General features: G+C 42.3%; 1 protein-coding gene across 8 annotated transcripts in view; it reads right to left on the minus strand.

The window, feature by feature from the left end:
* Window positions 1-24,986, minus strand: part of CAMKK1 (calcium/calmodulin dependent protein kinase kinase 1) — a 181,022-nt gene that overhangs the window by 87,005 nt on the left and 69,031 nt on the right. For 7 of the 8 annotated variants that reach the window (XM_050929417.1, XM_050929423.1, XM_050929418.1 and 4 more), the window contains exon 3: window positions 5,278-5,325. The exons of the other annotated variant lie outside the window; for it this stretch is intronic. In XM_050929417.1, coding sequence (XP_050785374.1) covers window positions 5,278-5,325 — 48 coding nt within the window. The remainder of the gene's footprint in view (window positions 1-5,277; window positions 5,326-24,986) is intronic. 8 annotated transcript variants of the gene reach the window in all.

Raw genomic sequence — 24,986 nt, forward strand, 5'->3', positions numbered from 1 at the left:
CCCAGATCATGCCCGTCGGCGCTTCAGAACCCAAAAGTGGAAACCAGAGGTGTCATTTCCCAAACACGCCTACTACATTGCAAAAAACTATGAGGCCTGGATAACAGGAAACAAAGTTCAAACCTTGGAAGAACTGCACCTCCTCATACAAATGGAGCAGTTCTTGGATGGTGTTCCTGAAGACATCACACGGTACATACAAGATGGAAATCCCAAAGATATCGCTGAGGCGGGGGAGATTGGAGCCAAATGGATGGAACTGGCAGAAAGCAAGAAAGCTACTGTCAAGGGGAACGATTACCCCAGGGGGCACACAGACCATAAACCCTACAACCGAGGACAGCCAAAGACACCACATACCACCCAAGTAAAGCCACAGACACCCTACCCTTCCACCTCACCAGTCTCCAGTAACTCACCTCGGCCCAGTGACCCATCAGATGGAAGATGCTTTAAGTGTAATGAACTGGGACATATCAAGGCCAACTGTCCCAAGAACACCATGCGAGTGCAATTCATTACACCACCATCACCCCAAAGATCCCCAGGCCCGGATGCCTCTCAAATACCCTTGGAGCGAAGGGAAAATTTGAGAGTGGGCGGAAAAAAGGTTACTGCGTGGAGAGACACGGGGGCACAAGTGTCAGCTATCCACCAATCCTTCGTTGACCCCAAATTCATCAACCCAAAGGCCAAAGTTACAATTTACCCCTTCATGTCACAAGCTGTAGACTTGCCTACAGCTCAACTGCCTGTCCAGTACAAAGGCTGGTCAGGAATGTGGACTTTTGCAGTCTATGACAATTATCCTATCCCCATGCTACTGGGGGAAGACTTGGCCAACCAGGTGAGGCGGGCCAAGAGAGTGGGAATGGTTACACGTAGCCAAACCAGGCAAGCTTCCAGACCCATTCCTGTTCCTGAGCCGTCCACAGAGGCCCCGTCTGTGTTACCAGAGACCCAGACAGAGGTAGTGGACCCGGATTCCATGCCAACCACTGAAACAGCCACAGCACCTCCAGTCCCAGGCCCGGAACTGGAACAGCAACCAGCACCAGCAAGTGCAACCCCATCTTCAAACTCAACGCCAGAGGGCGCCAGCGAGCCAAAACTGGCAGAAGCAACAGACAGCCATACCCAAAAGGCTCAGCCAGAGCCTGAAATACCCTCAGGTGCACCAGCGGAGAGCGGTTCACCAGCAACGGAAACAACCCCATCACCTACATCGCTTCCAGAGGGACCAAGCCCAAGTCCACAGTCTGAGGAAGAACTGGTGACCCCAGCCTCAAGGGAACAGTTCCAGACTGAGCAGGAAGCAGATGACAGCCTTCAGAAAGCTTGGGCGGCGGCACGGAACACCCCACCGCCTCTCAGCTCTTCTAATCGATCCCGGTTTGTTATAGACCAAGGACTTTTATACAAGGAAATTCTTTCTGGTGGACACCGGGAAGAATGGCAGCCGCAAAAACAGTTGGTGGTTCCAACTAAGTACCAGGGGAAGCTCTTAAGCTTAGCCCATGATCATCCCAGTGGCCATGCTGGGGTGAACAGAACCAAGGACCGGTTGGGGAAGTCCTTCCACTGGGAGGGGATGGGCAAAGACGTTGCCAAGTATGTCCGGTCTTGTGAGGTATGCCAAAGAGTGGGAAAGCCTCAAGACCAGGTCAAGGCCCCTCTCCAGCCACTCCCCATAATTGAGGTCCCATTTCAGCGAGTAGCTGTGGATATTCTGGGCCCTTTCCCAAAAAAGACGCCCAGAGGAAAGCAGTACGTACTGACTTTAGTGGACTTTGCTACCCGATGGCCAGAAGCAGTAGCTCTAGGCAACACCAGGGCTAACACTGTGTGCCTGGCCCTAACAGACATCTTTGCCAGGGTAGGTTGGCCCTCTGACATCCTTACAGATTCAGGGTCTAATTTCCTGGCAGGGACCATGGAAAAACTGTGGGAAACTCATGGGGTGAATCACTTGGTTGCCACCCCGTACCACCATCAAACCAATGGCCTAGTGGAAAGGTTCAATGGAACTTTGGGGGCCATGATACGAAAATTCATCAACGAATTCTCCAATAATTGGGACCTAGTGTTGCAGCAGTTGCTGTTTGCCTACAGGGCTGTACCACATCCCAGTTTAGGGTTTTCACCATTTGAACTTGTGTATGGTCACGAGGTTAAGGGGCCATTACAGCTGGTGAAGCAGCAATGGGAGGGGTTTACGCCTTCTCCAGGAACTAACATTCTGGACTTTGTAAGCAACCTACAAAGCACCCTCCGACACTCTTTAGCCCTTGCTAGAGAGAACCTAAAGGATGCTCAAGAAGAACAAAAGGCCTGGTATGACAGACATGCCAGAGAACGTTCCTTCACGGTAGGAGACCAGGTTATGGTCTTGAAGGTGCAACAGGCCCATAAGATGGAAGCATCATGGGAAGGGCCATTCACGGTCCAAGAGCGCCTGGGAGCTGTAAACTACCTCATAGCATTTCCCAATTCCTCACTAAAGCCTAAAGTGTACCATGTTAATTCTCTCAAGCCTTTCTATTCCAAAGACTTACAGGTTTGTCAGTTTACAGTCCAGGGAGATGATGCTGAGTGGCCTGACGGTGTCTACTACGACGGAAAAAAAAAACGGTGGCGTGGAAGAGGTGAACCTCTCAACCACCCTGGAACGTCTGCAGCGGCAACAAATCAAGGAGCTGTGCACTAGCTTCTCCCCATTGTTCTCAGCCACCCCAGGACGGACTGAACGGGCATACCACTCCATTGATACAGGTAATGCTCACCCAATCAGAACCCCACCCTACCGGGTGTCTCCTCATGCCCAAGCTGCTATAGAACGGGAGATCCAGAACATGCTACAGATGGGTATAATCCGCTCATCTACCAGTGCATGGGCATCTCCAGTGGTTCTGGTACCCAAACCAGATGGGGAAATACGCTTTTGCGTGGACTACCGTAAGCTAAATGCTGTCACTCGTCCGGACAACTATCCAATGCCACGTACCGATGAGCTATTGGAGAAGTTGGGACGTGCCCAGTTCATCTCTACAATAGACTTAACCAAGGGATACTGGCAAGTACCGCTAGATGAACCTGCCAAGGAGAGGTCAGCATTCGTCACCCATGCAGGGGTGTATGAATTCAATGTCCTTCCTTTCGGCCTTCGAAATGCACCCGCCACCTTCCAGAGGCTGGTAGATGGTCTACTAGCTGGACTGGGAGAATTTGCAGTTGCCTACCTCGATGATGTGGCCATTTTTTCAGACTCCTGGCCCGAACACCTACTACACCTGGAAAAGGTCTTTGAGCGCATCAGGCAGGCCGGACTAACTGTTAAGGCCAAAAAGTGTCAAATAGGCCAAAACAGAGTGACTTACCTGGGGCACCAGGTGGGTCGAGGAACCATAAACCCCCTACAGGCCAAGGTGGATGCTATCCAAAAGTGGCCTGTCCCAAAGTCAAAGAAGCAGGTCCAATCCTTCTTAGGCTTGGCCGGATACTACAGGCGATTTGTACCACACTACAGCCAAATCGCTGCCCCATTGACCGACCTGACCAAAAAGACCCAGCCAAATGCAGTTAAGTGGACTAATGAGTGTCAAAAGGCCTTTACCCAACTTAAGGCAACGCACATGTCTGACCCTGTGCTCAGGGCCCCGGACTTTGACAAGCCATTCCTAGTAACCACAGATGCATCTGAGCGTAGTATAGGAGCAGTGCTCATGCAGGAAGCAACAGATCACAACTTCCATCCTGTCGTGTTTCTCAGTAAGAAACTGTCTGAGAGGGAAAGTCACTGGTCAGTCAGTGAAAAGGAATGCTATGCCATTGTGTACGCCCTGGAAAAGCTACGCCCATATGTTTGGGGACGGCGGTTCCAACTACAAACTGATCATACTGCACTAAAGTGGCTTCATACTGCCAAGGGGAACAAGAAGAAACTTCTTCGTTGGAGTTTAGCTCTCCAAGATTTTGATTTTGAAATTCAACACATCACAGGAGCTTCTAATAAAGTTGCTGATGCACTCTCCCGTGAGAGTTTCCCACAATTCAGTAGTTAAAAAGTGTTCTTAAAATGTAGAAGTCTGTTAGTTATATACTTAGTAGTATATGTAAAGGTGCATGTGTTGTATTAATCTGTTTATTTTCAAGTTCTAGAAGGAAATCGCCGCCAGTGAGCTTCCCCACTGTCTGCAATTTGGGGGGCGTGTCATAAACAGATAGCTAAGGGTTAATGTCTCTTTCACCTGAAGCACCTGACCAGAGGACCAATCAGGAAACCGGATTTTTTTCAACTCTGGGTGGAGGGAAGTTTGTGTCTGAGTCTTTTGTCTGTCTGCCTGCTTTCTCTGAGCTTTGGAGAAGTAGTTTCTACTTTCTAGTCTTCTGTTTCTAAGTGTAAGGACAAAGAGATCAGATAGTAAGTTATATGGTTTCTTTTCTTTGGTATTTGCATGAATATAAGTGCTGGAGTGCTTTGATTTGTATTCTTTTTGAATAAGGCTGTTTATTCAATATTTCTTTTAAGCAATTGACCCTGTATTGTATCATCTTAATACAGAGAGACCATTTGTATGTATTTTTCTTTCTTTTTATATAAAGCTTTCTTTTAAGACCTGTTGGAGTTTTTTCTTTACTTCAGGGAAATTGAGTCTGTACTCACCAGGGAATTGGTGGGAGGAAAAAATCAGGGGAGATCTGTGTGTTGGATTTGCTAGCCTGATTTTGCATTCCCTCTGGGGGAATAGGAAAGTGCTTTTGGTTTCCAGGATTGGGAACGGAGAGGGGGAGTCACTCTGTGTAGTTTCACAGAGCTTGTGTCTGTGTATCTCTCCAGGAGCACCTGGAGGGGGGAAGGGAAAAAGGATTATTTCCCTTTGTTGTGAGACTCAAGGGATTTGGGTCTTGGGGTCCCCAGGGAAGGTTTTTCAGAGGGACCAGAGTGCCCCCAAAACACTCTAATTTTTTGGGTGGTGGCAGCAGGTACCAGGTCCAAGCTGGTAACTAAGCTTGGAGGTTTTCATGCTAACCCCCATATTTTGGACGCTAAGGTCCAAATCTGGGACTAAGGTTATGACAACTTCAGAGAAAGTAGTTCAACCCTGATCTTGAACAAAACTTGATAAGACAAATAAGAGGAAAGAAAAGAAACGCTGAATATAGTCTTGGACTATATCGGTCTTCAGGGCAGGGATCGTGTCTTCACGTGGGTGTGCATTTAGCACAATGGGGCTGCTGGCTGGTACTGTAATAGAAACCTTCATTACACAAACATACCTTGCCAATTTCACTTTGGAGCTTGTATTGGTTTAATTGCACACAGTCCTGCAGATCAAAAAGAGAAAAAAATAGGGTATTAGTAAAAGGGAATTACTGTGAGTTTGAATCAATACCAAGAGAAGAAAAAGTCCCAAAGACAGAAGCATTAAGGCTTATTTAAGCCATTATATGTTAAGTTATAGTTACTGCATTTTTATGACAATAGAACAAAGTAATTATGGGCCAGATTCTGAGTTCAGTTACACTGGCATAAATCTGGAGTAACTCCACTCACTTCAATGATGTTATTGGTATAAATCAGAGCAGAATCTGGCCCTTTTATGTTTAAAATTTGGGGGGCTGTATCTAACCACTGCAGTTAACAAGGAATAGAATTCAAACATCCAGAATACACATTTTAAAAGAAACCAGCATTCAGGCAAGCTCATTTAAAAGACTACCCAAAAAAAATGAACTCTCAAATTGATCTGATATTTATTAGAATCAATTATCTGTAAACTGCATTAACCTCTATTTGTGAGTTATCATGGAGTGAAATTCCAATAAATTCAGATCATTGTAATTGTAATTAAGGTGGAATAAAAAAAGCCAGATGTGACAGGAGCCCACCCAACTGAGTTCATTACAACTGTCAAGGCAGGAGTATAATATGCTGCCTTTCTGGGACCTTCAATTCCTCCCACAGATCTGCGTGCCCTGGGGAACTCCATGGGGATCTGCACTGTTTTAGGAGTCATGTGCTCCATCTAGGGAGCTAAAGGTGTTCTTTTAATGCTCCATTAAGGATAGGATGCAATTCATTGCAAACTTAAAACTGCTACTCTGAAAAGTAACTACGGTATATAACTATGGAAGCTGCTTCTCCACCAGATCTACTTCTGGTTTGCATCACAGTCAGAGCTGTGATTTAAGTGACTACAATATGTTTGTGTCAGAGTGGTCTGAAAAATTAAAAATTAAATATCACAAACAAAACAAATAAAAAAATTCAAAGTAGTTTTCACTTTGCAGTTCAAAACAGACCCACCTACTTTTTGTGGGATTTTTTAAATGTTTGTTTTCTCTACTGTTTTCATAATATTTGTTTTCATTTTTGTGTTTTTCTTCTTTTTTTCCTCTCCCTCATCCCTCCCATGCCCCAACCCCAAAGTCTGGGGAAAAAATGTGTTTGAAAAATTTCAGCCAGCTCTAATTTATTTTCTATGCCTATTAATCCTTACTAATAAGGCAAAGAGGCACTGAGCAGGATTCTATTCCATTTTGTACAGCAACAGATTTGTTTATCACATTCCAATTATTTATAAAGGCACTTGATTATATAAGAAGATAATATCAGAGCTCACAAAAGTAGCTAGCTCTGTTGCAAGAAGCACACCAGCTATCTGTCTCTCTTTTACTGATGAATGTCAACTATATTCTTTTGTCCTGAAACACCACAAAAAAGACATGGGGCTGAATTCTGATATCTGTTACATCTGTGTAAATCCAAAGTAACTCCACATTTACACATCCAGGATTTTCTAATACCACTCCTCAACATGGAATCTGAGCATCATGCAAAACAGTATACTAGATGAGACATGCCTGGTAGTGGGTCTCTCTTGATCCCTCTGAAAGAGCTGGGTTATTTTTACCTGTTATTGTGTGGGAAAGCTAAGTGGATGAAGTGAGCTTTACATTTTGTCCTGAAGGTGGTAAGGTTCATAGCTGTTCTATGACTGTTCCACAGTCATGGATTAGCCTCTGTGAAAGCTCTATCACCTGCACATGAGTTTTACTCTTGAAGTGGACAGTTCCCTTGTTCCTGAAGCATCGAGCTTTCGTGTGAGGTTGTGGTCCTGAATTATGATGCAGTCCCTTAGGTATTCTGGACCCATCCCACTGAGGGCTTTGAATGTAAGTGAAATCAGAATCTGTCTCTTTGTTCCTAAATGACAATACTTTAACTGAGGCTCTTCTAGGAGTGGCTTGGTGTACCGTATGAGCAACTAAGGAGAACGCAGTCAGGATCAGCTCAGTCATCTGGGGTAATGGCAGAGCACAATAACAAGGCGAAGCAGCCAGATAACACAAGGAGCGCATCCAACATACGGCCAACAACTGTAACTTTTACATCTGGGCTATAATGCAAAAACCATTGAAATTAATAGAAAGACTCCATTTGGATCAGACTCTTTAAGAGTCATGAAACAAGGGCCAATTTTTTCAAGGGTCTCTGGACTGTACCACCGTCAGGGCCCTAAGTACATATGGAACAGAGGCCTTTTGAAAACTCTGGCATCAAAGGTTCAGTTCTCTGGGGTGAAATTTTACCTAGGTAATTCTACAAGCTAAGAAAAGAGCCAAACACGCTTCTGTCTCTAAACAAAGATATCATCACCAGACTATAAAGGACCACATGAGCTCTATGGGCCAGATTTTTAAAGGCATTTAGGCACCTAAAGATAAGAACAGTCACCACTGCTATTTTCAAATGCATCTAGGTGCCTAACAGCCATTTAAAGCAAGTGCCTAAATACCTTTCAAAATAGGGTGACCAGACAGAAAATGTGAAAAATCGGGACAGGGGGTAGGGGGTAATAGAAGCCTATATAAGAAAAAGACCCCAAAATCAGGACTGTCCCTGCAGAAGACACATAACAGTATGTGCATGCATACAGTGAACTCTAGGAATATCTTCCACATTAAATACATGCTGGATACATAGCAACCATGGGAGAATTTTCAATGTGTGCAGCACCACCAAATATTGACACAGATCCACTCCTGAGCCTCGCACATTCGGTGGTGGACTTTCATTTCGGAACTATGCTAAACAAAGGAGGCTACATGTGTATGGGGCCAATCTAACTCCTCGTGAAGTCAACAGCAAGATTTACATTGGGCCAGATTTACATAGGTACTTAGGCACATAATGATGCAGATAGGTGACTAGTGGGATTTACAAAAGTGCCTAAATGAGGTAGGTGCCTAATTCCCATTGAAATTCAAAGTTAGACAATGTAAATAAAGAGACAATTTGTCCCAGAATGATTAGGTACTGAGGGCCTGATTTTCAGAGACTGTGAGCTTCCTCTGACTTCACTGGTAATTGCAGTTTCTCAGCGCTTCTGAAAATGAGATCCTGTATCATCAACAGCTTCAACCAAAAAGAAAATAAAAAGATGAGAGGAAGGATAAATTACCAAATTCAAATATGTTCTTTTAGGTCTAAGAAGTCCTACTGAAATAAGAAAACAAACCTTGCAGTGTGTTTATTATCCTGACAGCATTTCACAAAAATGAAAGTGAAATTTATTCCGCTGGAGCCAACATGTCTGTGTTTGAATGAAACCACATTATGCGACTTCTATTATGATCTACAGCAAGAAGAGTATGCTGTCAGAGCATTCACTGATGAGCCTCCATTGGACTGCTGCTAAATGCACAATAGTCAGCCCATGGTATAACATCATAGAACACCAGCACAGGCCAGCTGAACAGACAGTTGTGGCTAATGGTACAGACAGAAGCTGTTGCAGAGTATTTGTGAGCATATAAGCAAAGCAACTCTGTGCACTTTACTGAAGGTATGTGAGGTTAAAGAAATGCAATGGAACTTTTCCCCTTCCTGTTGAATTTTGCTAGGGTTTGGATGATTCCTATGGGGCACAGGATTCAGATGTCAGGATACTGGTACAAGATCCAAAATGCTGCTTGTTGAGGAGCACCACACATGTATCACTCAAAATAACTGCTACATGACATGAGATCCTTATGGTCCTGACCACCAGGGATCCTAATTTTTCATGAAAAAAAATCAAAATTCTCCAATAAAAAACACATAAAAATCCATGCTTTTCTGTAATTAAAATGTAACGCTGGATTTTAGTTTCCCTAGCTACCCTATATCTAGGTACCTAACACAATATTTTATTGATATAACTACAATTTTTAAGCAAGTTGGACGTCTACCAGTGACATCATTCATTATAATCAAAAACAATTAATAGAACTGCAATTTGTATTTCTGACATGTGCCAAATACTTCTATGTCTGTCAGCCCTGGGTGGTGAGACATGGGCTGACAGTGGGAATCCCGTTGCTCAGCACTGACAGTGGGAGCCCGGGGCTGTCTGCCCAAGTCTCACTGGCCCAGTTTGGTTAATACGGAGAGCCGGATAAGGAAGGTTTAGATCAAGAGGGTTCTACTGTATATGTTTTTTTTTCCACCAAATGTAAAAACACAAATTCTGCATTTTCCCATGGCAAATGGATTTCCAGGATCCCAGCTGATCACTAATGTGAATAGAGCAGACTGGCAGCGGATATAGGCCAGTCAGAAGGGGAAAGAAAGGAGGATAGGTTCCATAATTTACTCCCTCCTCCCTCAAATCCTGCAGAGGCCCCACAGCAAGTGGGAAACAAGTCCATTGGAGCAGGGCTGTAAATGCCAATTTTTGGGGCACTGTCCTCTGTGAACATTCCTGGTCAGTTAAGACTGACCCTATCAGAAATAACATACATCGCCATCCCACCTCACAACACAACCACAGCCAAGGTGGCTTTGTGGGGTGGTATTCAGCAAGGTGGCAATAGCAAGAACAGTACTGAAGCACGGGGATTCCTCATGAATGGCTTTGGTGGATCTTAGGAGAGGCAAGAAGATGTTGAAAGCCAAATCCCTGGCATTGCTGTGCGAAGAAAGAATCTGCCCAATTTTCAGTGTGTGCAGCACCACTAAATATTGACACAGATCCACTCCTGAGCCTAGCACATTTGGTGGTGGACTTTCATTTCGGAACTATGCTAAACAAAGGAGGCTACATGTGTATGGGGCCAATCTAACTCCTCGTGAAGTCAACAGCAAGACTTACATTGGGCCAGATTTACATAGGCACATAACGATGCAGACAGGTGTCTAGTGGGATTTACAAAAGTGCCTAAATGAGGTAGGTGCCTAATTCCCATTGAAATTCAAAGTTAGACAAAAGAGACAATTTGTCCCAGAATGATTAGGTACTGAGGGTCTGATTTTCAGAGACCGTGAGCTTTCTCTGACTTCACTGGGAATTGCAGTTTCTCAGCACTTCTGAAAATGAGATCCTGTATCATCAACAGCTTCAATCAAAAAGAAAATAAAAAGATGAGAGGAAGGATAAATTACCAAATTCAAATATGTTCTTTTAGGTCTAAGAAGTCCTACTGAAATAAGAAAACAAACCTTGCAGTGTGTTTATTAACCTGACAGCATGCCATAGGTTGCCTATCCCTGCTATAGTGACTGTTCCCTTTAATTTCCATTTAACTAGTCTGCTCATTTTTGTGTAGTTTCCCTTTTTTAAGTTAAATGCTTCCATAGTAAGTTTCTTTGCTATTTCTCCCCCCTACAAGCATGTTAAATTTAGTTACATTATAGTCCCTATTACTGAGTGGTCTGGCTATATTCACCTCTTGGAGCAGATCCTGTGCTCCACTTAGGACCAAATCAAGAATTGCCTCTTCCTTGTAGGTTCCAAGACTAGAGGCTCCAAGAAGCAGTCATTAATGAGGTCTAGAAATTTTATCTCTACATCCCATTCTGGGGTGGTATGTACCAGAAAATATGGGGATAGTTGAAATCCCCCATTATTGTTGGGTTTTCTGTTTTTGTAGACTCTCTAATATCCCTGCACATTTTACAATCAGACACCATCTTGGTAAAGTGGACAGTAATATATTCCTACTGCTGTACTCTTATTATTCAAGCATGGAATTTCTATTTACAAAAAACAAACAAACAATGAGGAGTCCTTGTGGCATCGTAGAGACTAACAAATTTATTTAGGTGTAAGCTTTCATGGGCTAGAACCCACTGCATCAGATGCATGGAGTGGAAAATACAGAAGCAGGTATAAATACATGAAAATGTGAGTTGCCTTACCAAGTGTGAGGTCAGTCAATAACCAGTAGGAGAACATTTCAATCTACCTGGTCACTCAATAACAGACGTAAAAGTTCCAATTCTCCAACAAAAAAAACTTAAAAAACAGACTCCAACGTGAAACTGCACAACTGGAATTAATTTGCAAACTGGACACCATCAGATTAGGCCTGAATAAAAACTGGGAGTGGTTGGGTCATTACAAAACCTAAACCTAATTTCCCCAATACTAATTTCCCCCTACTGTTACTCACAACTTCTTGTCAACTGTCTGAAATGGGACACTATCATTACCACTTCAAAAGTTATTTTTCCTCTCTTGGTATCCTGCTATCAATTGAACTGTCTCGTTAGACTGACCTCACACTTGGTAAGGCAACTCACATCTTTTCATGTATTTATACCTGCTCCTGTATTTTCCACTCCATGCATCAATGAAGTGGGTTCTAGCCCACAAAAGCTTATGCCCAAACAAATTTATTAGTCCCTAAGGTGCCACAAGGACTCCTCGTTGTTTTTACTGATACAGACTAACATGGCTACCACTCTGAAACCTGTCATTATATTTACTGTTTAATTCATTTATTTTCTTTTACATATAGTGACACTCCCCTACCAACATGACCTACTCTGCCATTCCTATATATTTTGTACCCTGGTATTATTGTGTCCCTTTGATTAATAGCATTCCACTAGGCTTCTGTGATGCCTATTATATCAATATCTTCATTTAATACCAAGCACTCAAGTTCACAAATCTTAGTTTTTAGACTTCTAGCATTTGTATACAGGAACTTATAAAATGTGTTTATATTTAGTTGTCTGCCTTCACTGATGTAACTGAACAGGACTCTTTTTAGTTTGACTGTTTCTCTTCATGTCCCACCTGTACTTTTTCCACTTATATCCTCTCCTTTTTACTAGGATACAGAGTATCTCCCTTAACATTCCCCTAAGGGATGTCTCTATCTGGACCGTGTGCCTCCTCTGCACCCGTTGGCTTTCCCTCAGCCCTTAGTTTAAAAACTCCTCTACGATCTTTTCAATTTTACACGCCAGCAATCTGGTTCTGTTTTGATTTAGACGGAGCCCATCCTTCGTATAGGCTCTTCCTTTCCCAAAAGGGGAATAAACCTAATAAATCTAAATTCTTCCTCCAGCACCATTGTCCAATCCGTGCACTAAGACTCTTCAGTTCCACCTGTCTAACTGGCCCTGCAAGTGGAACTGTAAGCATTTCAGAAAAATACTTCACCTGCAGATTCATTTCATTTACTGTAGTGCTCTTCACCACAAGAAATTTCACAACACCGCTGGAACAAAACAGGTGCAGTTTAATTGGAATTGCCTCCTCTCCTATTTTTCTGCACCCCCTGCTTCATTCCCACTCTCTTGCCTAGCTGCATTCATTTTAGAAATGCTCCAATTGTCCTTGGTCTCTCCTGGCTTTCCAGGGGAGCAAGCCAACCAATATGTTTTTGTTTCCAGCTTCCTATTCTACTCCCCATCTAACCCCTGCTTCCCTACATACATTGATTCTCAGGGTCATGGATGTAACGATGCCCTTGTACACTGTGTATCCTCTCAAACAAAGCACAAGTGCAGTTCATGCACGCTTCCCTTATGACTTGTTATGCTCCAGGACTGTGCACAATACAGCAGGTCCGATTCCTCAGCCAACAGTTAATCTGCAGTCCTAATTACTGTATCATAATTCAGTTTCACAATATAATCACTGCCAGAGATCTCAGTGTTATCTAAATTCTATAACCAGTACACAGAAGGAACTGCCAAACTGGATCACACCTGTGGTCTATCTAGTCTAATACCCTGTCTACAATAGCCAGCACCAGATGCTTCAGAGGAAGGTGCAAGAAAGCCCATAATGGAAAATTATGGAACAACCTGTGCATACTGGATGTTTCTTCCCTTCCTCTGGTAGCCAGCAGGAGTATCCTTTATTACTATGGACCAGCCTATAGGACTTTTGCCTGATTAAGGACTGATGGCTACAACCCAGGGTCCCTTTTCTTTACATACAGAATTAGTGGGGCTTTTCTTCTAGCTCAGAGAGGAGGCTGAGAAAGAAATTACACTCATGGGGCCTAAGTGATTTAGGAGTACAAGGCCCATTGACTTTCAGTGCGGTTTGTGTTCCTAAATCACATAGATGTAATTTTTCAAAGGGGCACTTAGGTACCTAATTCCACTGGAAATAAATGAGAGTTAGGTGTCATGAAAATCAGTGAGTTAGGTACCTGAATGCTATTTGTCCTTTTGAAAAAAAATCTATCCCATAAGCACTTTTGAAAACTGCATCCATTCTAAATATTTTACCTGTAACATCTAATTAAAATATGTACTCCTGTCCAAGCAAGGCTGCAGGGGTGGGGAAACAGCCTCAGTATTCAGAGATATAAATCAAAAAGCCCTTCCAGACTTTAAGACATTTTTTAGGGTTGTCAAGCAATTAAAATTTTTTAGAACACTTAAAAAAATTGATTGCGATTAATCCTACTGTTTAACAATAATACAGTACCATTTATATAAATATTTACACTGCAGTGTACACTGCTCGCTTTATATTTATTTTTTATTAATAATATTTGCACTGTAAAAATAAAATAGTATTTTTCAATTCACTTAATACAACTACTGTAGTGCAATCTCTTAAGCATGAAAGTTGAACTTACAAATCTAGAGATATGTCCAAAAACACCCAAACCCCTGCATTTAAAAATAAAACAATGCAAAACTTTAGAGTCTACAAGTCCACTCAGTTTTGTTCAGCCAATCACTCAGACGAACAAGTTTGTTTACATTTGCAGGAGATAATGCTGCCTGTTTCTCGTTCACATCACCTGAGAGTGAGAAAAGGTGTTCTCATGGTAATGTTGTAGCCAGCATCTTAAGATATTTACATGCCAGATGCACTAAAGATTCATATGTCCCTTGATGCTTCAACCACCATTCCAGAGGACACGCGTCCATGCTACTCATGGGTTCTGCTTGACAACAATCCAAAGTATACATCTATCCCAATATAATGCGGTCTGATAACACAAAAATTTGGACATAACGTGGTAAAGCAGCGCTCCAGGGGATGGGGCTGCTTTACCATGTTATATCTGAATTCGTGTTACCGCAAGCAGTTCCTCTGCACCCGCTCATTACTTGCTGCGGAGCGAAGGTAAGCTGGGGCAGGAGGGCCGCAGCAAGTCGGACAGGGTGCAGAGGAATCGATCCCAGCCCCAGCTCACCTCTGCTCCGCCTCCTCCTCCTACAAGCACGCTGCTCAGCTCCGCTTCTCCTCCTTCCCAGGCTTGCCATGCCAAACAGCTGATTGACGCGGCAAGCCTGGGAGGGAGGGAGGGAGAAGCGGCAGTGGCACGCTCAGGGAGGCGGCGGAGGCAGAGCGCAGGTGAGCTGAGGCGGGGAGCAGTTACTTTTTTTGAATTCATCGCATGAGTTAACTGCGATTAATCAACAGCCCTAACGTTCTTCCATATGCCATGTTGCTTCAGCTCTGGGGTATATGAACAAACAAGAACATCCAACCGGAATTTCATTTTACTGGTTTCCAGGACAGCACTTGAAGGGGGAGGGGGGGGAATATGGGCTATCAATGCAACAAGCTGGATAAAATAATAAATAAAACTCTTTAATAAACTAGTTTATTATTAACTGAATGGCTTTTGTCACTAAGCAGGCTAAGTGTAACTGCAGTCCTTAGCTTGCTTGCAGCAACCAGATTCTTCTTGACACTGACTTACTTGTGAGCCGCATACACTATACTTCTCTAGATTCTAATAGAATTTAATACACAGCACTTTAGCTGACTAAACTTTAATAGATCCAATAATTTATTGCTGTTGCACTGCACCCTAGCACTGGATACTGCCTGCCACCTCTTTATTGCTCTCAGAAAGAGCTGGCGTTCATGGTAGTCTGCCGCCCTTTTCCTTTTCTTTAAATTTTAACAGGAGGTGGAGCTTCTTTCATGAAACTGAAGTAAAAGCCTGAAATTTCACCCCTAGAGAGAAAGTCAGTTCAACAAATGGGGCAGATACAGGGACAAGGCTTGCATCTTGATTTAAAAGAAAGAATGGAGTGGAGGTAGGGTTGCCAATTTTGGTTGGACATATTCCTGGAGGCTTCATCACATAACAATCTTTAATTAAGCAAAGAATCCTGTGCACTTATAGACTAACAGACGTTTTGGAGCATGAGCTTTTGTGGGTGAATACCCACTTTGTCACATGCATCTGAGGAAGTGGGTATTCACCCACGAAAGCTCATGCTCCAAAACGTCTGTTAGTCTATAAGGTGCCACAGGACTCTTTGCTGCTTTTACAGATCCAGACTAACACGGCTACCCCTCTGATACTTGAATCTTTAATTAAAGATTAATCTTTAATTCCTGGAGACTCCAGGACAATCCTGGAGGGTTGAAAACCCTAAGTGGAGACTCAAGGTGATTTATTGAGCTGCAGTATTTTGGCAGGAATCCTCCTACTGAGGGGGAAAGCTAGATTACATATGGTGGAGGGAGGGGGAAATGTTTTTCGGCACAGAATGGACATATTTGGGGGCATTACTGCTACTGACACTTTCATATTTCAGGCACTCCTTCTGTGAAATATTATAAGCTCTGACATATCATTTGGCTTGCTCTTCTGGTTTGGCATAGAGTTATCTCTCCTGTATAAAAACATTACAGTCTTCTTCAGCAATGGGCCATAGCAGCCTCCAATAATAACACTGTAGTAGTAATAATTGCATTAATGTCACATTTTTCAAGAGAGGACTGAAATTGATTTCCAAAATGTGGAGAAATATTATGATCCCCATTTTAGAGATTGGGTAGACTGGGTAACTATGGAAACAAGAGAAATAAAATGACTTGTCCAAGGACACAAGTCAATGGCAGAAGCAGGAATTTAACTCTGGTCTCCTGTCTCCTAGTTTCCTGTTCTATTAAACCACGCTGCCTCCCACACGGTAAAATGGAGAGAAAATAAAAAGGTTTACTAGAACCAGGTCGGCTAATAGCCCAAATGAGGCAGTGGCATTGATGGGAGAATGGGCACTCCAGTACCTACCAGTATGGCGCTAATGTTGCTGAAAGTCATATGTCTATACTGAAATGAGTATCTCATGTGTTAGAAGCGTTTGAGGCGGATTTAGTGGTTTGACATGAGAGAAAGGTGGATAAGAACTAACATCTCTGCAGCTCAGGGGGCCTGGGAGGGGCCATCTGACAGCAGAAGGGAAGACAGAAGGAGATGTGTGTTAGTCCATGCAAGGATAATATTGGATTTCTGGAACAACTTCTAACTGCTATAATTATAGTAATCACATTCTGCTTACATTAATAAAGTTAATGCTTGTCTAAATAGACACCATTAGTTCTGCTCAACAGCAGCCAAAGTACAGCTAATGTACTGGGTGCTCACAGATGTCATGTACAGCACAGCACCAGGAGTGCAGGTGGCCAGAAGACAAACATGTTTTCTCCAAACTCAATGGCAGTTTCCCACTCCATATGTAACACTTTCCTTTAGCTGAGGCTGAGCCTCACAAATACTTTTGGATCAAGATTGAGGCCAGCAAGTGGTCTGCTGCAAAAAAAGACAAGCACACGGAAGAAATGCTGATGAGGCGTTACATTTTCAAAAGTGACTAGTGATTTTGGACGGCATAATTTTTATGCACCCAGCTTGCAACTCCTTAAAGAAGCCTGATTTTCAGAAGACTTGAGTGCTCAGAACTTTGGAAAAAACTCAGGCCCTTCAAAGGTGTCTCAGGAAGGGCATCCAGAATCACTAGACACTACTGAAAACTTAAGCCTGGAGTCCTCACAAAATGCCATCTAAAAGCTACAGCTTTGCAGAGGGCCACTATAAGATACTCAAAGTAAGGCTTAAGAGGTGCCTAGGACTCACGCTGACCCTCACATCCGCACAGGGATGGATTCAGCCTCTCTGGTGGCTATGGAGCATCTGAAATGAAGACCAGGAAAACTTCAGTAATTCACGTCCATTTATATTATTCAATACTCATAACCTGGTGAGAGGAAGAAGGTTTAAGATAAAGGGGTCAGCTCTGAGGACCTGCTTCTGATCTCATTTATAGACTTCAGTAGGACTACTTTTAATTTACACTCATGCAAGTGAGAACAGAATCAGAACTAAACATGCAAATCATGCTTGAAAATGTTTTGGACAATGGCCACTAATAAATAGCCATAGTATAGCAGCAGTTACACACACTGGGATCTGAGATATTGCTGATTTTCCCAGCATTCAGGATGTCTAAAGAAAACTGAACATCAATCACTGCAGCATCTTTCAATTTCAAATGGTCCCAGTATGCTGCTCATATTAAGATTATAGGACAAAATGTCTATTCTGCGTATAAAAGTGAAAATCTCTAAGTCTAAATCTCTAGCATTTACAAAATATTTTTAACCTTCTCTGATTCCAGCTATGAATGCTGAATCGACCATGGCCGATGTAGGTAAAGAAAAAACACTCTGGATCCTATTCTGATTTCAGAGGGATTAGAGAAAGAGAGTACAAAACAAAGGAAAGAAAATTGTACTTCAAGGGAGGGTTTAAGGTGGCTGGCCTGGCAAATAACACAAAGGGCTAGATCCTCAGCTAGTGCAAATCAGAGTAGCTCCATTCATGTCAAAGAACCTGAAGTCAAATCAACAGGGACCTAAATTTTTAGAAGTGCCCTAATAGTTTTGGGTATCTCAATTTGCGGGCGCCTTGGTCAATGGAGCTCTCTCTGTCAATTAACACCAGCTGAGGCCATGTCAGGGTTACAAGTCCTTTATGATCTGTATTTCAGTAACAAATAGCCTTGCCCTCTGAAAATCAGGGCCCATTAATGTGTCTAAGGTAGGGCACACACACAAAAAATGAGACACCCAATCACTGGTCACTTTAGAAAGTCCAGATACTTTGGCTCCAGAGGTCACAAATCCTTTGTGATCAAAGGATGTTAGATACCTACACACTTGTGTGCATCTTCAAGTGCCTTAATAAATCTGTCCATATGCCCCTAAATCAAATGCCTTTTTAAAACACTTTTTTAGTATCCACTGATTGAGATATATTTCACTAGTGTCTTGGATTCCAAGTTAATTGCAAAATGAATGTAAAAATAAAGGATTTCTCAGACAAATCTGACTAAGTTTTACATATGCAGAATGTTCAGTGAGCCTTATGAAAGGTCCTTCTATGATCAGAGCCTACACATTCCCCTCCTTTCCCCCTAACATACACATTTTGCTGTCTGTGATTATTTATAGGAGAAAGACTTCATTCCAAGACAAATATTTTAAGCCTACAGTAGGTTGAGCTACTGTCAGAAGCATCGTCTATCTAAATGGCTACGCACTGTGTACTCTCAAACTCAATACTGAATTAGATGCTTAATTTACTAGGCATGCTGGGGAACTGAATATCACAGCATGCTTGTCTCAGAGAGAGAAATTGCAGGGGGCAGTGAGAGGGTATAGAAACAGAACTTGCTTGGCTCTTCTAGACAAACTCTCTTACCCTGCAGATGTAGGGAATGGAACAGATTCCTGAGGATCCCTGGGCTCTCACTAATGGAGTTTCACTCCATGTAATAAGGCAGGGTAGTTTTCATCTAAGTTCTAATGATGGATGTGGGCGGGACTTCTGCTAATCCTGACCTCAAAGATTTCATTTTTGTGGAAGATAATTTCTCCAGCTGGATTAGATCCTTTTAGAAAGAATTTATATTTAAAGTAGCCTGGACTCAAGGGACTACGCCTATTCTGAGTGTTTGGGGCACTGAGAGCTTCAATTCTTTGACAGAACCACTGTCTGCCCATAATGCCTTGCCATTATTCTAAAACTTCTTTCTCTCCTTTATTCAAACTTCACCACTTAGGAAGACTCTTGAGGGCTTTCTACCACTTCTAGGTCAGACTTCAACCTGCCCACTCACCCATGAGTGCACTGCAGAGAAGCGAGATTAGTTTGAAAGGCTGTATGACCCTTTGAAGGAATCTTCACACCTGTGGGAAATTTTAGACTGATTTTTCTTTTGGAAAGTTTCCAGCAAATGCCCAACTAACAATGAAGCTTAACATTTATGACAGGATATTGCCAACAGCCTTCACCACTGAGAAAGTTAAAGATGACTTGGATTCAGGAATGCCAACTCTGGTCTTCTTGGCTTTTGCGGGAGGGCCTACTGGGTGTCTCAGATGTGGTATATTGTTAGCTCTCACTCCTTAACTGTGTGAGTGGGTTTAACTTCCTTTCTTTTAAAATATTAGTCACTGAATCTAAATAGGTGTGAAGAAAATCAAAGAGAGATTTAATAGTCTGATTAAAAATCCTTTCCCCCCTCTCACTAGCTCAACTTTCCTGACTGGTTTGATGTCATTATTCCATTAAACACCATAAAGACCTCCAGACTTATGAGGACCTGAATTTACAATGTAAAAAAACCTTCCAATAACTGTTAAATAACAAAAACCAACCTTACAGGCTCTCTTTATCAGTCATGAAGAAACAAAAAAAGGGCACAAGGGCAATTCCTTCCCCCTCTCTTTTACAGGTCACCTTAACATTTGCTGACTGGCAGTTATTTAAACAAGGCCATTTCCAGTCGTATTATAATATGAGGAATGCTTAACCTCAACCATTTCAGCAGTGATGTGAGTAAGACAGTAGTAGTATGTAAGGCCTTTACCATCACCACAGTACACTCTTTATAGAGTAGGTAATGTGTACTGTAGTTGTTGCTATATGCTTCTTGTTACATATTCAGGTTATACAACTGTCCTGTATGTTCTATAAATATTTTCAGATATAGGTGCCCACTATTTGAATTCACGTGGCCCAATTCTGTTCAGATTTTGAGGGTTGGGGTTTATTATTTTCCCTCTTTTTTGGATATAGCTATCATTTAAAGGGGATGAATCATATCTGTTTCAAATGAAGAAGCAAACAGTCCAGGGTCTCCCCACACAGTGAAAGATGACGAAATCCATTGTTTTGTTTTAATGCAATATCTTATTTTGTTCCATCCTTGTTCAATTTGTTAAACATGTTTGTTTACATGCAAAGAGTGACCACATACTTTCAGCCAGAATGACATATGCTTCAGAACAGCAAATTCTTCCTTGAGAGAGTCAGTGTGTGTATATCTCTTTTATAGCAGTCTGCATCTGAACAAAAATGGCAGCTATCTATGCAGAAGCATGGGAAATGTCTCTCAATATAAAGGTATAGTACACAGAATATAAGCCATAACAGAGACAAACTGCTTACACTATGTAACCTAGCTCCTTACTTTAAATGTCTCACTCTATTTCCTTCCTATCGACTGTGACAGATCACACAAGACTGTCTCCGGCTCCTGCCCTCAACTGTATTTACTTCCAATGTCCCTTCCTACCTTGTTTCTTGTGGAGGGGGTCCTCAGGAGAGCTGCCAGTTGAGGAAGCCTTGGCAGTGAAGTACCATTTGAGCTGTGCTGCCAAGGAGCAGAGGGATGGGGAAGGATACTTGGCTGTACAGTAGATGGATGAAGGGGGCTGATGCAGTGAGGTCCATCGGATAAAGCATTGAGCTGGAACTCAGGAAACCTGGGTTCTATTCCTGGATTTGTCACTGGTCTTAGGTAAGTCACTTCCCTTCTCTGTGCCTCAGTTTCCCTATCTGTAAAATAGGGATAATGACATTCACTGGCTCTGCAAACTGCTCAGAGATCTACAAAGGAACAGAGCTACATTAGGGAAGGGAGCAAGGAAGACAGAATTTTATAGGTTGTTCAATTAATGCACCAAATATGTTGTGAACACCACGTGTTTGACTTTACGTTACAAAAATCAAAATAAATACATATATTTACTTTATTTTTGCTTGCAGTATGTCAGCTGGGAAGAGTGGCAGACTCCACTTTATTAAATTGTTTTTCTGTAGCAGAAGAACAAGACAATTATACAATTTATCAGGGAGAAACATCTGTCTTTGGGCCCAGTGTTCTTTAAAGATAGTATTTTAAGAACATAAGAACGGCCGTACCGAGTCAGACCAAAGGTCCATCTAGCCCGGTATCTGTCTGCCGACAGTGGCCAATGCCAGGTGCCCCAGAGGGAGTGAACCTAACAGGCAATGATCAAGAGATCTCTCTCCTGCCATCCATCTCCATCCTCTGACAGAGGGTAGGGACACCATTCTTTACCCATGCTGGCTAATAGTCATTTATGGACTTAACTGGATAAATTCATGGTGGTTCTCTTTTAAACACTGTTATAGTCCTAGCGTTCACAACCTCCTCAGGCAAGGAGTTTCACAAGTTGACTGTGCGCTGCGTGAAGAAGAACTTCCTTTTATTTGTTTTAAACCTGCTGCCTATTAATCCCTAGTGATTCCATTATGCCAAAGTGTTCACAACTGCTGATAAATCAGAACAGGAACTATAACATTATTAAGATCCTTTGATAAAAGGCTGTCAGAGAATTAGAATGCTGTGTCTATTTGAATGTACAGTACTCGTTTTGTCTTAAAACAAGATGCTCTGTTTGTCATCATGCACGAGGCTCTCCCTTGGAGGGGGGGAAAGAAAGCACAAGAGATCAGTGTTGACCAGAAATCAAAGTCACAGAATCAAATATGGGAGTCCGTATTCTAGGACCAACTCCAGAAGTCCAGTTATTACATCCCCATGTAAAAGATGGAGACACTCACAGGTTGTGTGACTTGCCTAAGTTGCACAGTGAGACTGTGTCAGAACAGAACAAGAAAAGAACCCAGATTTCATGACTTCCAGTTCTCTGCATTAGCCACAGGAGCTGTCCATAAATTAAGAAGGAGGTGGAATAGTCCTTTAATTTTGCATGTTTGTTTCAGTGTTAAAATGTTACAAAGGGTGGGTGGAAGCTGAAAAATGTGCACCTTACTTCTAGTATGAATTTATCGGTGAGAGTAACTAACTATAGAAACAACTTACCAAATGTCGTGATGGACTCTACATCACAGGCAATTTTAAAATCAAGATTGGATGTTTTTCTAAAAGACATGCTCTAGTTTAATACAGTTGTTGGGACTTGAAGCAGGAATTAATTCAGGGAAGTTCTATTGCCTGTGTGTTATGCAGGAGGTCAGACTAAATGATAACAATGGTCACTTCTGGCCTTAAAAGGTACTAATCTCTGTTCTCAGAGTGATGCTCCAAAATAATAATAATATACAAAAATTCAGAGCTAATAAGTAGGTTAAATATTAGTTAAGCAGGGTAAATACAGAGGTAGCATATTATTGTGTTTGTTACAGCAGTGTTTAAGGACCGACCACAAGTGGGCCCCATTGTGCGAGGCCAATCATCCACCCAGTTCAGTATTCTCTCTCTCATAGATCTCTGCACTAGATGCTTCAAAACAACTGAACAAATAATTAATGGTCTGATCTTGCAAGGTGATGAGTTCACTCTACTGTTGTTGCAATCTAAATGAAAGAGGATGAAGAATCTGTTAATTCCGAAAGCTGGACTTTGGAAACAGACAGTGGGAAAGCAGATAGCAGATCCTTAAAGGTTTCAGAGTGCTAGCCGTGTTAGTCTGTATCAGCAAAAAGAACAAGGACTTGTGGCACCTTAGAGACTAACAAATTTATTTGATGATAAGCTTTTGGGAGCTAAAACCCACTTCATCAGATGCATGGAGTGGAAAATACAGGAGCAAGTATAAATATACAGAGAACATGAAAAGATGGGGGTTGCTATCATGTGCCAGCAATGCCCCTCTGCCATGTACATTGGCCAAACCAGACAGTCTTTACACAAAAGAATAAATGGACACAAATCAGACGTCAAGAATTAACATTCAAAAATCAGTTGGCAAACACTTCACCCACCCTGGACACTCAATTACAGACCTAAAAGTTGCAATTCTGCAGATCCTTAAAGACTCTTCTCAGCCTGAGTACAGCAGCAGCAGCAGCAAGAGCACTGAGAAATAAGAAAGAGCAACCACTTACCTGGTCCACGCTCTCTGCTTCTGCTAAGCATATGCTGTATGGCCTTCCACTTACACACACTACGCTGCCTGAGCAGCAAAGAGATAGGGACAACCTAATCAGTGATCCCAGGGAATGGACAGGACAGGCAGGCTCTGGGAATGGTGAATTCAAACAGGGAGAGGAGAGAGAAAGTGTGTAAGTGTGAGAATGTGAGACAGAGCAAGAAAGAAAAGGACAATTTAATCAGTCAGGAGAGTCTGGGGGAAAGAAATGGTAATCTAATTAACCATACTAGGTAGTTGGGGGAAGAAAGAGTCAGATTAGCAAATGGAGAAAGGGGTCTTTTGCTTTCACAGGCTGGCCTTAATTTGGGGGGGGGGGGCAGAGGGAGGAGAATGAGTGGGTGTATTATCGAATACAGTACTCCAGCATGGTATTTTAGAGTTCTTACATTTTCTTTTTCATTTGCAATATCTCTGCCGTTTTATGTAAGACGAGTCATATCAGATATGGCGATTAAGAGATTCAAAGTCAGTCTGTAATGAGATTTTTCAGAGAGACAAGCTCCCATCTCCAATTTTTTGTAAATACAGGCACCAGAGTCCCATTCTGACAATAAACCAGATTTCAGTTCTAACAGCATAGCCAAAGGAGGAATCTGGCAAGTTCAGCATAAAAATCTATTGTGACAGAATGTACTCTTGGGTCCACACCCTACACCCTGCTATAATAATATTTCTACAAGTATGCCTTGTGAGGTATCAGCTGAAAACTCATAGTTTGCTAGTCAATGTTGTTCTGATAAAATATGTGTGGCAGCATTGTATGTGAAGTTATAAGATTTCCCTGTATAATGCTATTACCACATGTTTCATACCATAGCAGAAGCTGGCAAACAGGACTGTTTCAAACAAAGGAATGTGCGCTCTGCTTAATTTGCATTTAAGCAGTAAACAGTCATCAAGCAGGAAGGGTAGAAAAAGAAACTCAAACAGGTTAGGGAACACCCTTCTCCACTTTGTCTCCAGAATCTCAGCTGGAAATGTTTTCCAAAAAGGGACTGACACTACAAAAAGGAGGGACAAATAACCCAACACACCCATCTTCTCTCTTTCTCTGTGTCCATTAATTCACTGCACCACAACAGACAAAGAAAGCAGCCATTGAACTTGAAAAGGGGTCCTGACCTAAGAAGTTTGGTCAGTAAAACTGCTGAGAGCATGCGACGAGAAAAACTTTGCTTTGAATTTAACTTAGTTTGTTAATTTAGGAACCAGTTGCTTTTTATCTTGATTTTTCTTGTAACCATCTCTCACTTTTAGGCTTCATTACTTGTACTCACTTAAAATCTCTCTCTTTGTAGTTAATAAACTTGTTTTATCTAATCCAGTATGTTTAAACTGAAGTGTCTGTGAAACTTCATTTGGGGTAACAAAATGTGTGCATATTATTTCTATTAAACAAATACAAATTATAAAGTCTGTATTGTCCAGGAGAGGGCTGGGCAATATAAGACATACATTCTGGGGGGTGGGAAAGAGGGAATCTAAGACAGTGTGTGTTGGGGTCACCCTGCAGTATAACCAAGATTGGTAAAAGCCAAGGCTGGAGAGCAGCACACACACACTGACAAAGCTGGGAGTGACTTTCAACCTGGAGGTTGTCTGGGAGCAGTCCAGATTGGAGGCAACAGCAGCAAAGCATTGTAAAGGGCAGCTCGGGTTAGAGGGCAGGGGTGACACAGCTACTCATTAGTCTGGATTGTACCCTGGGTATGTTATAGCTATCCC

This window comes from Gopherus flavomarginatus, chromosome 19, assembly GCF_025201925.1.
Source record: "Gopherus flavomarginatus isolate rGopFla2 chromosome 19, rGopFla2.mat.asm, whole genome shotgun sequence".
Classification (NCBI taxonomy): Eukaryota; Metazoa; Chordata; order Testudines; family Testudinidae; genus Gopherus; species Gopherus flavomarginatus.